The following is a 13709-nucleotide window of genomic DNA, read 5'->3' as shown; positions in this document are numbered from 1 at the left end:
CATTCCATTTCTGCCCTGTCCTGGAAGACGGCTGTGCCTCCTGATGCACAGGAGAATCAGTACCTGTTTGCTGAAGTAAGTGGATGGAAGATAGATGTGTTTCCTTTTCCAGATATTGTCAATTTTTTAAAATTCTCATTGTGCTTGGTGTATATGACGTGTTACATAGAATCATGTATTCAAAGTTATAATTCTTTTTGGAAGCCAAATTTTAGCTTGGTGTATATGACGTGTTACATAGAATCATGTATTCAAAGTTATAATTCTTTTTGGAAGCCAAATTTTAGCCAGTTCTCAGAAAAATTGGCCTTGGAGACCATTCTTTTTCACCACACACCAAAATAAACTCAAAATGGATCAAAGACCTAAAGATTAGGCCGGAAACAATAAGTCTTCTAGAAGAGAATATAGGCAGTACACTCTTTGACATCAGTCTCAAAAGAATCTTTTCGGACACTATAACTCCTCAGTTGAGGGAAACAATAGAAAGAATAAACAAATGGGACTTCATCAGACTAAAGAGCTTCTTCAAGGCAAGGGAAAACAGGATTGAAACAAAAAAACAGCTCACTAATTGGGAAAAAATATTTACAAGCCACTTATCCGACAAACGGTTAATCTCCATAATATACAAAGAACTTACACGGCTTAACAACAAAAAAACAAACAACCCGATCAAAAAATGGGCAGAGGACATGAACAGACATTTCTCAAAAGAAGATATAAATATGGCCAATAGACACATGAAAAGATGTTCATCATTGCTAATCATCAGGGAAATGCAAATCAAAACTACACTAAGATATCACCTTACACCCGTTAGATTGGCAAAAACATCCAAAACCAAGAGTGACAAATGTTGGAGAGGTTGGGGAGAAAAAGGAACCCTCATACACTGTTGGTGGGAATGCAAACTGGTACAGCCACTATGGAAAACAGTATGGAGATTTCTCAAAAAGTTAAAAATAGAAATACCCTATGACCCAGCCATCCCATTACTGGGTCTCTATCCTAAGAACCTGAAATCAGAAATCCCAAGAGTCCCTTGCACCCCTATGTTCATCGCAGCATTATTTACAATAGCCAAGACGTGGAACCAACCTACATGCCCAGAAACTGATGATTGGATAAAGAAGATATGGTATATATACACAATGGAATACTACTCAGCCATAAAAAAAGACAAAATTGGCCCATTCGCAGCAACGTGGATGGACCTTGAGTGTATTATGTTAAGCAAAATAAGCCAGTCAGAAAAAGACGAACTCTATATGACTCCACTCATAGGTGGAAGTTAACATATTGACAAGGAGAACTGATCGGTGGTTACCAGGGAAAAGGGGGGTGGGGGGAGGGCACAAAGGGGGAAGAGGTGTACCCACAACATGACTAACAATAATCTACAACCGGAATCTCACAAGGTTGTAATCTATCATAACATTAATAAAAAAAAAATAACTGGCCTTGGAGCACTCTTGTGTTTGAAGTCGTGTCAGAAAAAGTGGAAGAATCTTCTGTTAGGAAAGGAGAGGCCTCCCCTGGAAGTAAACCTCATCAGAATACAGCCCGGGAGGAATCCAGGCTTGGATGGAGGAGTCCCCGCGTGGGTTAGGTTCCCCTCCTGTCTTTCACATACATGGGGACAAATAATACCAAGGTCTTGATAAGTCTGAAAACAAACAAAATGTAGTTGCTCATTCGCAGGGCCCTAGCCCTGCTCTGCAGTTGTGAACGCCCATCAACAAGCTCTCACTGCCCGGGCCTGGTTTGTAAACCAGAGGTTGGTCCTTTCTTCAGCTGTCGCGTCTGTTCAGTCTGTGTTTCTGAGTTACGGTGAGGGGGAGGCGTGAACTGTTGCTGTCAGTGCCTCCTCATCTGCTCCTGAGGGTGCTGCCCACCCCTGGTGCTGGCATACCTGATGCCCTAGGACAAGTGCAGCTGTGGGCTCCAGTGTCCTAGAGGGTCGAATGTGGGTGAAGGTTTGGGGGGAAATCTTGTATCAACAATGCAGGCTGATCAGGTATTTCCTTCGTGTCCCAGGCTGGCCCTCAGTCCCAGCTCGGGGCTCAGGCACCCGTTGGAGAAGCACCCTTTCGCCTTCCACCCCTCTAGGGCAGAAGAGTCCCTTTCTTCCCACTCAATTCGGAAGGAATGACGTTGTTTTTGTTTTTGTTTCAGGGCATTTGCACGTGAAAGGCAAGGAAGAAAAAATGTCCAAATCACTGAAAAACTACATCACTATTAAGGTAATGGGTTTTCCTGACTCCTGCATTGCTGCCAGCTTGCTGAACCTGTCCTAAGGGCTGGTGTGCAGCTGCGACCCAAAACCTCTGAGTCCCGGTGTCCCCGCCCCGTTGCCCTGTGACCCTAACGGGCTTCTACTCCGGGTTTGAAATCCTCTTCCTTGTCCTAAAAGCGCGCAGTGCTGTGTCTGCATTCCCCTGTCCTCTTCCTCAGGTCCCTCCTGCTCTGTTTTCTGTCTGTTTCTTTCTCGGTGCACTTTCCTTTTTCTCTTCTTGCATTCCAATCCACACCTCCTTCTTCCCTTCCCTTCCCTTTCATGACAGTTTCTCTCTGGAATCACATTTGCTGGATTCCTTCCCCCTTTTCTTTCCTCTCCCACCACCAGCCCCTTCTGTCTAGTGTCGCTGTGGGGTTGGTTTGTTGCTGCTTTTTGCCTTCTTAGACTACTGAAAAATTTCAGTGTGTGTGGACATGAAGCACAGAATGTGAATTTCCGTATGATGGAAAACAAGTGCACTAATTGGAGAACACTTCAAGAAACAGTTTGATTTTCCTTTGTCTTTGGGTCTGTAAAGCCGTGTTTAATTTTGATTGCAAATTAAGCAGACGAGATAGGAATCAGACCTTCGTCACTGCAGTCCCCAACCACTGAAAGCTGTGGCACCGAATTTAGAATAAACCCCAAGGGGAGTGCTCCTCACAAAAGAATCTTTCTATGCTTTTCTTAAATAGAAATGTCCGATATTATCTTACACAAAATTTCAAACATATCGAAAAGTTAAGAAACAGTTACATACTCACCATGTAGATTCAAGAGTTATTATTTTGCTATATTGCTCTTTTCTCAGTCTCTGGGAGTGGTGAGTGTATTTGTGTGTGTGCGTGTATATACATATTTTATGGTTGTTGAACCACTAGGAAATAACGTTGCAGACACCATGACACTTCTCTATTCTGCATGCAACTCCTGAAATAAGGACGCTTTCCTGCGTGACCCGAACACTTGAAAAGTTAGCAGTAATTTCTTAATATGACCAATTATCTAGTTCAGTTCTGATTTCTCCATTTGTCCCAATATGTCTTTTATAGTTTTTTTTTTTTAGCCAGGATCCAGTCAAAGTTCATGTGTTGGATTTGTATGTTGTGTCTTCTTAGGCTTTTTTTAAAAAAAAATTTTAATAGTGCTAGAAAACACATAACATTTACCATCTTAACTGTTTTTTTTAATCTTTTTTTTTTTTGAGGAAGATTAGCTCTGAGCTAACATCTGCTGCCAATCCTCCTCTTTTTGCTGAGGAAGACTGGCCCTGAGCTAACGTCCGTGCCCATCTTCCTCTACTTTATATGTGGGACACCTGCCACAGCATGGCTTGCCAAGCAGTGCCATGTCTGCACCCGGGATCTGGCGAACCCCAGGCCGCAGAAACAGAACGTGTGCACTTAACCGCTGTGCCACCGAGCCAGCCCCTATCTTAACTATTTTTATGTGTGCAGGTGCACACCCTTCTGGCCGCCACCCTTCTGCTTTCTGTCCCATGATTGTGATGACTCTAGGTCCCTCCTATCAGTGGAATCATGCAGTACTTGTCCTTCTGTGTCTGGCTTCTTTTCTCAGCATAATGTCCTCAAGGTGCATCCATGTCGTAGCAGGTGTCAGAATTTCATTCTTCTCTAAAGCTGAGTAACATTCCACTGCTCTTTTTAGGCTTCTGAGCTATAACAGTCTTTCTACTTTTATTTCCCTGTGGCGTTGACTTTTTGAAGAGCCCAGGCCAGTTTTGTTGAGCATCCCATCTTTAGGATTTGTCTTTTTCTTTGTGGTGTCTTTCAACCTATTCTTCTGTTGCCCTCTTTCCTGTAACTGGAAGTGACGTCTCAAGGCTTGACTTGATTCGGGTTAAACCTTTGGCGGGAACACCTCATTGGTGCTGTGGACTTCATACTGCATCCCCGTGGGGGCCGTGGGGCCAGGCCGTGGACTGTTCGTGATGTTACGTTTGATCACTTGGCTAAGGGATGGCCACCAGCTCACTGTTTATTTCCCTTTTGTGAATATTGAGAACATGTGAGGAGATACGCGGCATGGCTGTCTCGTTCCCTAAGGCCCTCGACCCCGCGGCTCCAGCAGCCTCTGGGGGGCGTCACCTTCCCGGTGCACTCAGTGGTTTCGGCAAGGTCGTGTTGTCGCATTCTGTTCACTTCTCTTACGTGTGCTTGCTGAGACTCTTCAAAGAAGAGGCTTTGTCTTTCTTTCTCTGTCTCTCTTTTCAGTGTCGCTGTGGAGTTCAGGATTTGTAGTTACATCATGGTTTATCAATTCAGTCGTACTCTTTTTATGCTGAAACTACCAGATTTACTAGATTTGGCCAGGCAGGGCTCCTGCGTCCCGGGCTGTGTCTCCCACGTGGCCTGGCTCTCGGCCCTGTTCACCTGTTGCACTCTGCCCCAGACCCGCCGTTTCTCCGAGGAGCCTTGCTGCCTTTGTGGGGAAATGGCATTTTGACACCAGCGTCTGGATGCTCAGTGTGCCGTTGCTGCTGGAGTGACATGGATTCTAGTCCTCTTCAGGGACAGAGCTGGGGGAGGAGATAAACCTGTACATATGAAGTAGACAGTCTGAATTCATTTTGACATATCCAGATAAAATGTAGTATTACAAGGCCGTTTTGTTTTACCTCTTTTTTCCCTCTTTTAATAAAAATCGTATTTCCTTATAGCAGCATATCAACGTTATGTTTTATCTTAAAATAGACACAAAATAAGTTTAAAAATTTAATACAGACATTTCTGTTAACAGTGAAACTATTGGGTAAAGTTTAAGATTTCCTTGCAGTTCTTGTTTTAATGGTAGCTTTACTGAGATGTAATTCACATACCAAAGAATTCAGCCTTTGAGTTGATCATTCGGCGGCTGTGAGTGTATTCACAGACTTGTGCAGCCATCACCACTATCTAATTACAGAACGTTTCATCACCATCCGTCAGCATCCCCCCTCATTCCCGCTGGTCCACTTTCTGTGTCTGTGCATTTGCCTGTTCGGGGCTCACATTTCTTTTCACTCAGACTCCATCCCTCTGGGGTTATGGGGTCACAGTGCCCATGTGCCGTCAGAGTATAATTACTTTTTGTGTGGGTCTCCCCTTTGCCACACTGCAGGCTCATTGGTCCCGTTTGTTTCCAGTTGGATAGTATCTCTTCCCCTTTTCCCATTTTCCTTTATTTTTCAGATATTTAGTAAAAGGTCGTCGGAGTTCAGTGGTTAACACTGTGAAGAGACGCCTTGTTGTTGCTCCTTCCTTGCACCCGTTATGCCCATCCCTGTGGAACTGTTATGTTAGGTTTCTTTCTGGATTCTCTTTCCAGTGTTTCATTTTATAAAACTATAAATTTTTATAAAAATGTAAAAATTTTAAAAAAATTTTTGAAAATAAAAATTTATTAAAAATAAAGTTTTATAAAAAACTATAGTTTTTATAAAAACTATAAGCCATCTCTGTGGGGATTTGGACTGTCTCCTCTTTCCCGTACAATCTACGATGATCCTGTGAGGCACCTGCTTTTCCCCTGACAATTTAAGTAGTGTTTTCGTCTGATTATAGAAGTAATGTGTTTCACGGCAGGATGTTTGAAAACACCCAAGAAGACAGAGAGGCACACGGCAGATGTGTGGAGGCACCGCCTGTGGGACGCGCCCTCCCCTCCCAGCCCTGCCCCCCTGCTGCTGGAGCAGCGGCTGCCAGTTTCTTAGCCATCACGATGTGCGTGTGCCTGTGTCTCTGTACACGTATTTCTCGTTTTCCCTTTCCACGCTGTCTGCACTTGCTTTATTCCTTCAGTGAGTCTTTGGGCTAGCCTGTTTTCTTCCACATGGACTTAATTCTTTCCAGTGATGGAGTCATCTGTCGTGTGGGTGCACTTTATTAATGTAAGCAGTGTCCTATCGATCGTCATTTAAATTATATCAAGTTTTCTAGTAGGGTATGTGCATTTAAATGTGCATAGATATCACAGAGTCTGCGTTACTTTTCATGACCATTTAGGGGCCCCTGGGGGTGCTGTACGTGACGAGTTATTTCCCTGCGGTGCAGGTGACCTGCAGTACTGTGAAGAACATCCGTCCGCACACCCAGTGACTAGTGATGGAGGATAAATGCATGTCAGGGTGTGTGCACGTGCAGAATGTTCTGGATGCAGCCTCTGCTATTTAGCAGGAAGTGTCATCAACATTCCCACTAGCAGTGTATGAAAGTGTCTACTTCCCTTGTCTGTGTCAACTTAGAAGAATCCTAGCAAGTTAACATTTTCCTTGTTCATCTGGTGGAAAACGACAACTACATTTTAAATTTTCATTTCTTTATTAGTTATGATAAATTTGTGCATATGTATTTGTTGGCTGTTTTTACTTTGTATTTTGCTAGCCAGCAACTTGCCCCTGCCCATAGTTCCTTGGGTGTGTTAAGCTTCTGCCCTCCATGTTAAAAATATTGGTCTGTTTCTGGGTTCCCAGCAGAAGGGTTTCCTGCCGGTCCTCATTATTTCAGGGACCGCTGACAGGCTCCTACAGTGGTCTGTGTGAAAACTCCTGATTCTTTCTGCCTAATAGAGGCTTAAGTCTACCTTTAGAGTTCAGATGTCGGCTCCAAACTGGCCCTAATTTCTAGATTGTGATCTGGGACTGGTTACTTAACTCTCAAAGCCTTAGTTTTTCTTTAAAATGAGAGAACTACACCTACTGTGTGGGTTCCCCTGCAGGTGAAAGTTATAACGCGCTGAGGAAATGCGGCTGGCCAGGGAGGTTGGGCGCCGCCCTGCCCCGGGGAGCCGGCGAGCCAGAGCGCCACAGCACCGGCTTCCTGCCAGTGGGCGCCCTGCCTCGTGACCGCGGCGCCTGGAGGGCTGGCCGCTGTCTCTGCCTGACAGCGAGCTTCCAGGAGGGGCTTGCCTCCCTCTGAGAATCTTCCAGCACAAACTGGCACGGGTGTTGTCACATTTTGCCTCTCAGGACGCCATGGTCAGGAGTTCGGGGGAACCAGAGGAGTGTGGAAGCTCGGTGACAGCAGAGCACAGAACAGGAATACGTTAAAAATTAACGTCCCTGGAAACCAGCAGTGTGAGGCCTTGTCACGTCAGTGTCAGGATATGACAACTCGGGTATTCATATAATAAGGAAGGAGTTACAGTGCTTCCCGCTCTTTCCCGGCTTTGTTGAGGTATAATTGACACATAAAATTGTATATGTTTAAAGTGTACAATGTAATGATTTGATATGCCTATACGTTGTGAAATACTCACCATGATCAAGTTAGTTAACACATGTAACACCTTACGTGGTTACCTTGTGTGTGTGTGTTGAAAAGCCTAAGACCTATTCTCTTAGCACATTTCCAGTATACAACACAGGCTTGTTAGCTATAGTCACCGTGCTGTATATTAGATCCCCACCTTATAACGGAAAGTTTTTACCCTTTGACCAGCATCTCCCCATTTCCCCCACCTCCTAGCCTCTGGAAACCACCATTCTATTCTCTGTTTCTATGAGTTCAACTTTTTTTTCCCTTAGATTCCACATATAGGTTTATTTCACTTAGCATAATGTCCTCCAGGTTCATCCACGTTGTCACAAATGGTAGGATGTTGTTCTTTTTTATGCTGAATGGTATTCCACTGTATGTATGTGCATCTTCTGTATCCATTCAGCTGTGGCTGGGTGCTTGGGTTGCTTCCCCGTCTTGGCTGTGGTGATAATGCTTCGGTGAACATCAGTATCTCTTTGAGGTACTGACTTCGTTTCCTTTGGGTACATATTCAGAAATGGGATTGCTGGAGCACATGGTAGTTCTACTGTTAATTTTTTGAGGCATCTCCGTACTGTTTTCCGTAGTGGCTGCATCAGTGTACGTTCCCACCAACAGTGCGTGAGGATTCCCTTTTCTCCACATCCCGCCAACACTCTCTCTCCATCTTTTTGATGAGAGCCATCCTAACAGGTGTCAGGTGATAGCTCATTGTGGTTCTGACTTGCATTTCCCTGATGATTGTCGATATTGAGCAACTTTTGACCATCTGTATGTCATCTTTGGAAAAATTTCTATTCAGTCTTTTGCTGATTTTTGAATTGGGTTGTTTTTTTTGCTAGTAAGTTGTATGAGTTCCTTATATATTTTGGATATTAACCTCTTATCAGATGTATGCTTTCCAAATATGTTCTCCCATTCTGTAGGTTGTCTCTTCACCCCATTGATGGTTCCCTTTACTCTGCAGAGCTTTTTAGTTTGGTGACATCCCACTTGCTTTCTGTATTATTATTATTAGGAAATAGTCCATAGAAACTCAATGCTGTGGGAAGATTAGATTCCAGATTTCCATTTCAACTAGTATAATAAACTCCATCGGAGAACCCCCAAAGTGGGGAAAAGAAATACCCTTTTACATTGCTGGGGTTAGGCGCTGGCCCCGTGGCTGAGTGGTTAAGTTTGCGCACTCCACTTCAGCAGCCCAAGGTTTTGCCTGTTCACATCCTGGGCGTGGACATGGCACTGCTCATCAGGCCATGCTGAGGCGGCGTCCCACATAGCACAACCAGAAGGACCTACAACTAGAATATACAACTATGTACTGGGGGCTTTGGGGAGAAGAATAATAATAAAAAAAGATTGGCAACAGATGTTAGCTCAGGGCCAATCTTTTAAAAGAAAACCCAAAACAACAACAAAAAACATTGCTAGGGTTGGAGAACGACTAACTCAGATTTCTAAACACACACTGAGGTTAATTCTGAAGGAGTCCACATTCTGAATGTGAGGAGAAACTCTTTAAAAAAGAAACTAAAATCCTTTTAGGAGTGAAATAGAGAACATAGCTACCCAGAAAATAAAAAATGCTAAAATGGAAGAGAGTTCTTTTAGAAAAATCAAAGAACTATATCAGACATAAAACATCCATAATGTTTCAATTTTCAAGTTTTGTAACTAAAGGCCCACACATGAGCAGCAAGTTAGAGGGGTAGGCAAAGGCGCCAGATGCACAGAGCGCAGCTGTGTGGGGAACCGACACGAGGGGTTTGTTGCTCCCTCCATGGTAAGTGGTGGGGAGCACGAGGCTGCGTGGCTGGCAGCGTCACAAGAGGGGCGAGAGCTGTGGAGAGCAGCTCCATGCCCACAGCTGCAGGCATCTGGCAACAATTTGGAGAAAGCAAAACCAACAGTGACAGTTCAAAAAACAAACGCATACTCAACTGGGCTGGCGTGGCGTGGCAGGCCTCCCGACACCATTTGCCAGAAGCAGGAAAGCACTCTGTACGGGCCTGGAAAGTGGCTGCGTCTGCACTTTGCAGGATGAAGTCTAAAGAAAGAATTCAAAAACGGGGATGAGTCGAAGCGGATGGCGTGCGGCCCTGGTGCTACGAGCAGTCGTGCACGTGCCCGGGCTCCAGGCATGGAGCAGACTCGCGGTCCAAGCCGCAGGGTTCCTGGGGTCCCAGCCCAGGGAGAGGGTCCCAGACGCTGTGCGTGGACAGTTGCTGCTGCCCGACATGGCCCGTGCTCAGGGGCCTGCAAGGGGCTGTTCAGATCAGCCTGCACCGGAGAGTCCTCCGAGGACCTCGCTGGGAAGTGGCCCCACAGTCAGGCACAGGAAGGATTCGTTATGGAGAAAGCCCAGGATCTGGAGCTGGCTGTGTTGTCTGACCTTCAGTGGCTTGGTTTTCAGTTCTCTAAGCCTCGTCGTCTTGTCACCATAAAGGACAGATAATAATTCCATTGCATCTTAGCCTTCCGTAGATGACGTGGCTGGTTTCACGCTGCGTGGTGTGTTAACTGCTTTAACTGGTAGGTTTCCACACTGGCCCTTGCAGATCTGGACAGGAAGTGACGTAAAGCGAAAATAAGAGGACGCATGGCTGTGTGCACGCGTTATCCAGCACTGCAGAAACGCCTGGGGGCTCAAGTTAATTGGCTAGTTGGGGGAAATAAGGGGACCAAGAAATAATATTCCTTTTTTCACACTTTGGGAAGGAGCGCAGAGACAGACAGATGGACGCTGGAGTGCCGGCTTCATCGTGGTAACGGTTGGACGAGACGGGGCCTCTGCACTGTCTTCCCTATGGATCCCTTTGGTGGCCTGGTGAAGGCTATGGACCCTTCCTTAGAATTTAACGTTTTAAATGCATGAAATACAGAGGATTATGGAAGGCCCTGGTTGTAGGGAAATACAGGGATATGCACACTTCTTCGCTTCAGTGAGCTATTAGACAAGTTCCAGCAGCAGGGCTGATTGCCGCCATCGTCCCAGGTGAGCGATTGCACAGGGTGCCTGCAGGCCGTGCTGTCTGGGAGCTGAGATGAGAACGCCTGTGGTCGCAGGGGGCCCAGCCTCCAGGTTCGGCTGATCCCATGAGGTTTGTTGCCTACACTGATTGTTGGAGGAAACCGTCACATGCAGTTGGAGGTTAGTGGAAGTGACCAAATCTCATCCAAATTCATAGACCTCCCTCCCTCCTGGATTCCATCCCTGGGCCCCAGGAGGTCTGAGGACCCCAGGTGGAGACCTTCTGGATGGGCTGAGCAGCTTCCTAATTAATGCCGCCCCTGAATGAGAATGACCCCCCACCGCCTCGCCTTGGGTGCAGCCAGACAAGGGGGTGGATTGGGGGTGCAGGTGCAGGACCCAAGGGGGAGGTTCCCGCCTGGTGGGTGGCAGGCAGAGTCATCCTCCACCCCTCTGAAAGGGTCAGCCTGGGAGTCTGAGCAAGTGGTCCCTTCCTCCTTCCCCGGGAGGACTGAGTGAGGAGCTCTGGACTGTGTCTCTCTGGTGTGGGTTGGCGTCAGCCCCCATGTGTCATATTATTGCCACGTTAGCCCAGTGATCCGCGAGGCTGGGCCCAGAGTGAGGGGTGATGTGGTTGGCCCTCATCAGTGTTCCCTCGAGGAGCCACCTGACCAGTCCTGGTGCAGGGTCCCGGCCGGTGTTTTCTCCCAGTATTGCTGAGGCGAGGCGGAAACAATGGCTAGCCAGGGAGGCATGGTGAGTGGAGGGCTGAGAGCACCTCTCTTCACTCTCTGGGAGCCCGGGGCGGGGGAGCAGGGTGGTGGTTCTTTTACCCAAACTCTGTGTTGTCAAAGGGTCCTGTCAGGGGCCCGGTGGTGCAACGGTTAAGTTCATACATTCCACTTCAGTGGCCCAGGGTTCGCTGGTTCGGATCCTGGCTGCAGACCTATGCACCACTTGTCAAGCCATGCTGTGGCAGTTGTCTCACATAGCAAGTAGAGGAAGACAGGCATGGATGTTAGCTCAGGGCCAGTCTTCCTCAGCAAAAAAGAGGAAGATTGGCAACAGATGTTAGCTCAGGGCTAATCTTCCTAAAAAAAGAAAAAAGAGGGTCCTGTCTGAGCCTGTGTTCCTGTGGTGCCCAGTGCTGGGCTCTGGGCTGTGTGTCCCTCTCGAGGCAGTGACCGCGGGCCCTGTGTCCCAGTGTTCCTGGCAGGCCGAGCAGAGCCCCACCATCCTCCCTGGGGCCGCGCTGGAGGCCAGAGTGAGGCGAGCGCTCCCCGTCTCCCCACCCAGTCTGCTGCCGTCAGAGTCATCGAGAACCTTCCGCGGACACCCCAGAGAGGTGGTGAACGGTCTGCTGTTGTAACGTTCCTGCTAGGTTCCCCGTGTCCTCCCTCTTGACGTGGAAGTGTCCTCTCTGCATAGACGTCCTGGAAGTGATGTGTGCGTCGGTAGCGGTTAGGTTCTTTTTTCGCTCGTAGTCAGTCAGGGGCGGGACGGTTTATTTTCGGAGACACAGGGCATGGGGTCTGCTGCAGCCTCACTGCCTGGAGGACGTGGCGTCAGCAGACGGGCTGGGCCCTGCGTCCTCAGTCCCACTTGGCCACGACCGTCTCCTCCCTGCTCCTGGGACCCCGTCCCTCTCACACAGCCAGGAGCTGCGTCCCTCCCCGTGCACAGTCCCTCTGTGGTCACAGGCCGCCCAGCGGCATCTGGCTGCGCCCTGTCCTCTCGTGACGAGGGTCAGAAACCACGTCACGGTAAGGAACTCCCAAGGCCAGTGGCAGAGCGTGGAGCAGCGACTGCAGGGCAGACGGGCTCTCTCCCCTCGGCCCTGTCCCGCAGACACTGGGACTGAACATGGAGAGTCCTCGGGGAATCTGCGGGAAAAGTGCTAATAGTGAGTTTTGGAAACAGCGCAAAGCTTTTGGTAAAAGTCCCTGATTTCTTTTTTCTTTTTTTTTAAAGATCAGCACCTGGGCTAACAACTGTTGCCAATCTTTTTTTTTTTTTTCTGCTTTATCTCCCTAAACCCCCCGTACATAGTTGTGTATCTTAGTTGCAGGTCCTTCTAGTTGTGGGACGTGGGACGCCGCCTCAACGTGGCCTGACGAGCGGTGCCATGTCCGTGCCCAGGATCCGAACCCTGGGCCGCCGTAGCAGAGCACGCAAACTTAACCACTCAGCCACAGAGCCGGCCCCAGTCCCTGATTTCTTGATGTGTGGAATCAGCTCACACACTGTAGTAAGTACCAGCCTCCGAGTGAAGGGAAAGCCTCACGGGCCTCTCCCTTTCTCTCCCTCGGGCAGGACTTCCTGAAGACGGCTTCACCCGACGTCTTCCGGCTCTTCTGCATGCGGAGCAGCTACAGGTCAGGTGAGCTCAGGCACGGAGCTCAGGGCATGGCCCGGCGTCCGCTCGGCGTGGCCCCGAGAGTCTGGTGGCGTTTGGGGCTGCCGGCATCCGGTGAGCAGTGAGCACGGTCTTGTTAGTGCGCTTGCTCTTATGCCTGAGGGTTTGGGTTCCGAATGCGAGCCCGAGGATGCACTGTTAGGAAGCATAAGCCCCGTACTCGGCTAGAAGGTTCTGGAAAGTTATCTCATGGAGGCTGTGGGTTTTCCAGTCGGTCCTCCCCTTCCTCTCCCTCTCTGGGGCTGGACTCTTCTGAACCCCGTAGCACCTCCGCTCCCTGCTTCCTGCACTGGAAATGATGGAGCTGGCCATCCTTGCACAGAGCCTGAGCCAGGAGCCCTCAAAGCGGGGGCCCGCCCAGGGTAGGCCGTGCCCACCAGGCCGCGCTACTGCGTGCTGCTGGGGGGGTCATCTAGTGCTGTGTCCCCAGGGCCAAAGGGCTCTTCCACCCAGAAGGCGAGGTCCGGGGCACTGCCCTGTCTGGCTCGACCACTGATGGCAGTGTGGCCTCTGACGTCTGTGACTGGCGCTGGAGAAGGAGCAGGTGCCCTTGAGGGACAGGTGGGCTCCTCAGCTTGTGCACTGGGCTCGACTGGGTGACTGGAGGCAGAGATTGGGGTAAAGTAGCCACCAGCCAAGGAACACCTGGGTCCCCAGAAGTTGGAAGAGACAGGAAGGACCCTCCCTGGAGCCTCTGGAAAGAGCACAGCCCTGCCGACACCTCCATCTCAGTCTTTTCGCCTCTAGAAAAGTGAGAGAATAAATCGCCGTTTTGTGGTACTT

General features: G+C 48.6%; 1 protein-coding gene across 32 annotated transcripts in view; it reads left to right on the top strand.

Moving 5' to 3' along the window:
- Positions 1–13709, top strand: part of CARS2 (cysteinyl-tRNA synthetase 2, mitochondrial) — a 67789-nt gene that overhangs the window by 28545 nt on the left and 25535 nt on the right. For 17 of the 32 annotated variants that reach the window (XR_011527930.1, XR_011527929.1, XM_070578517.1 and 14 more), the window contains 2 exons: positions 2179–2246; positions 12824–12890. Coding sequence is in view for 28 of the 32 variants with exons in the window: in XM_070578517.1 (XP_070434618.1) it covers positions 2179–2246; positions 12824–12890 (135 nt within the window). In the remaining 4 variants the exon portion in view is untranslated. Of the gene's footprint in view, positions 1–2178; positions 2247–12823; positions 12981–13709 lie in introns of all 32 variants that reach the window. The other 15 variants (XR_011527928.1, XR_011527927.1, XM_070578501.1 and 12 more) reach the window with 1 other exon arrangement.

Source organism: Equus przewalskii, chromosome 16 (assembly GCF_037783145.1).
Source record: "Equus przewalskii isolate Varuska chromosome 16, EquPr2, whole genome shotgun sequence".
Taxonomy (NCBI): domain Eukaryota; kingdom Metazoa; phylum Chordata; class Mammalia; order Perissodactyla; family Equidae; genus Equus; species Equus przewalskii.
Note: the sequence above shows the minus strand (reverse complement) of the source record. Positions and strands in the feature narration are given on the sequence as shown.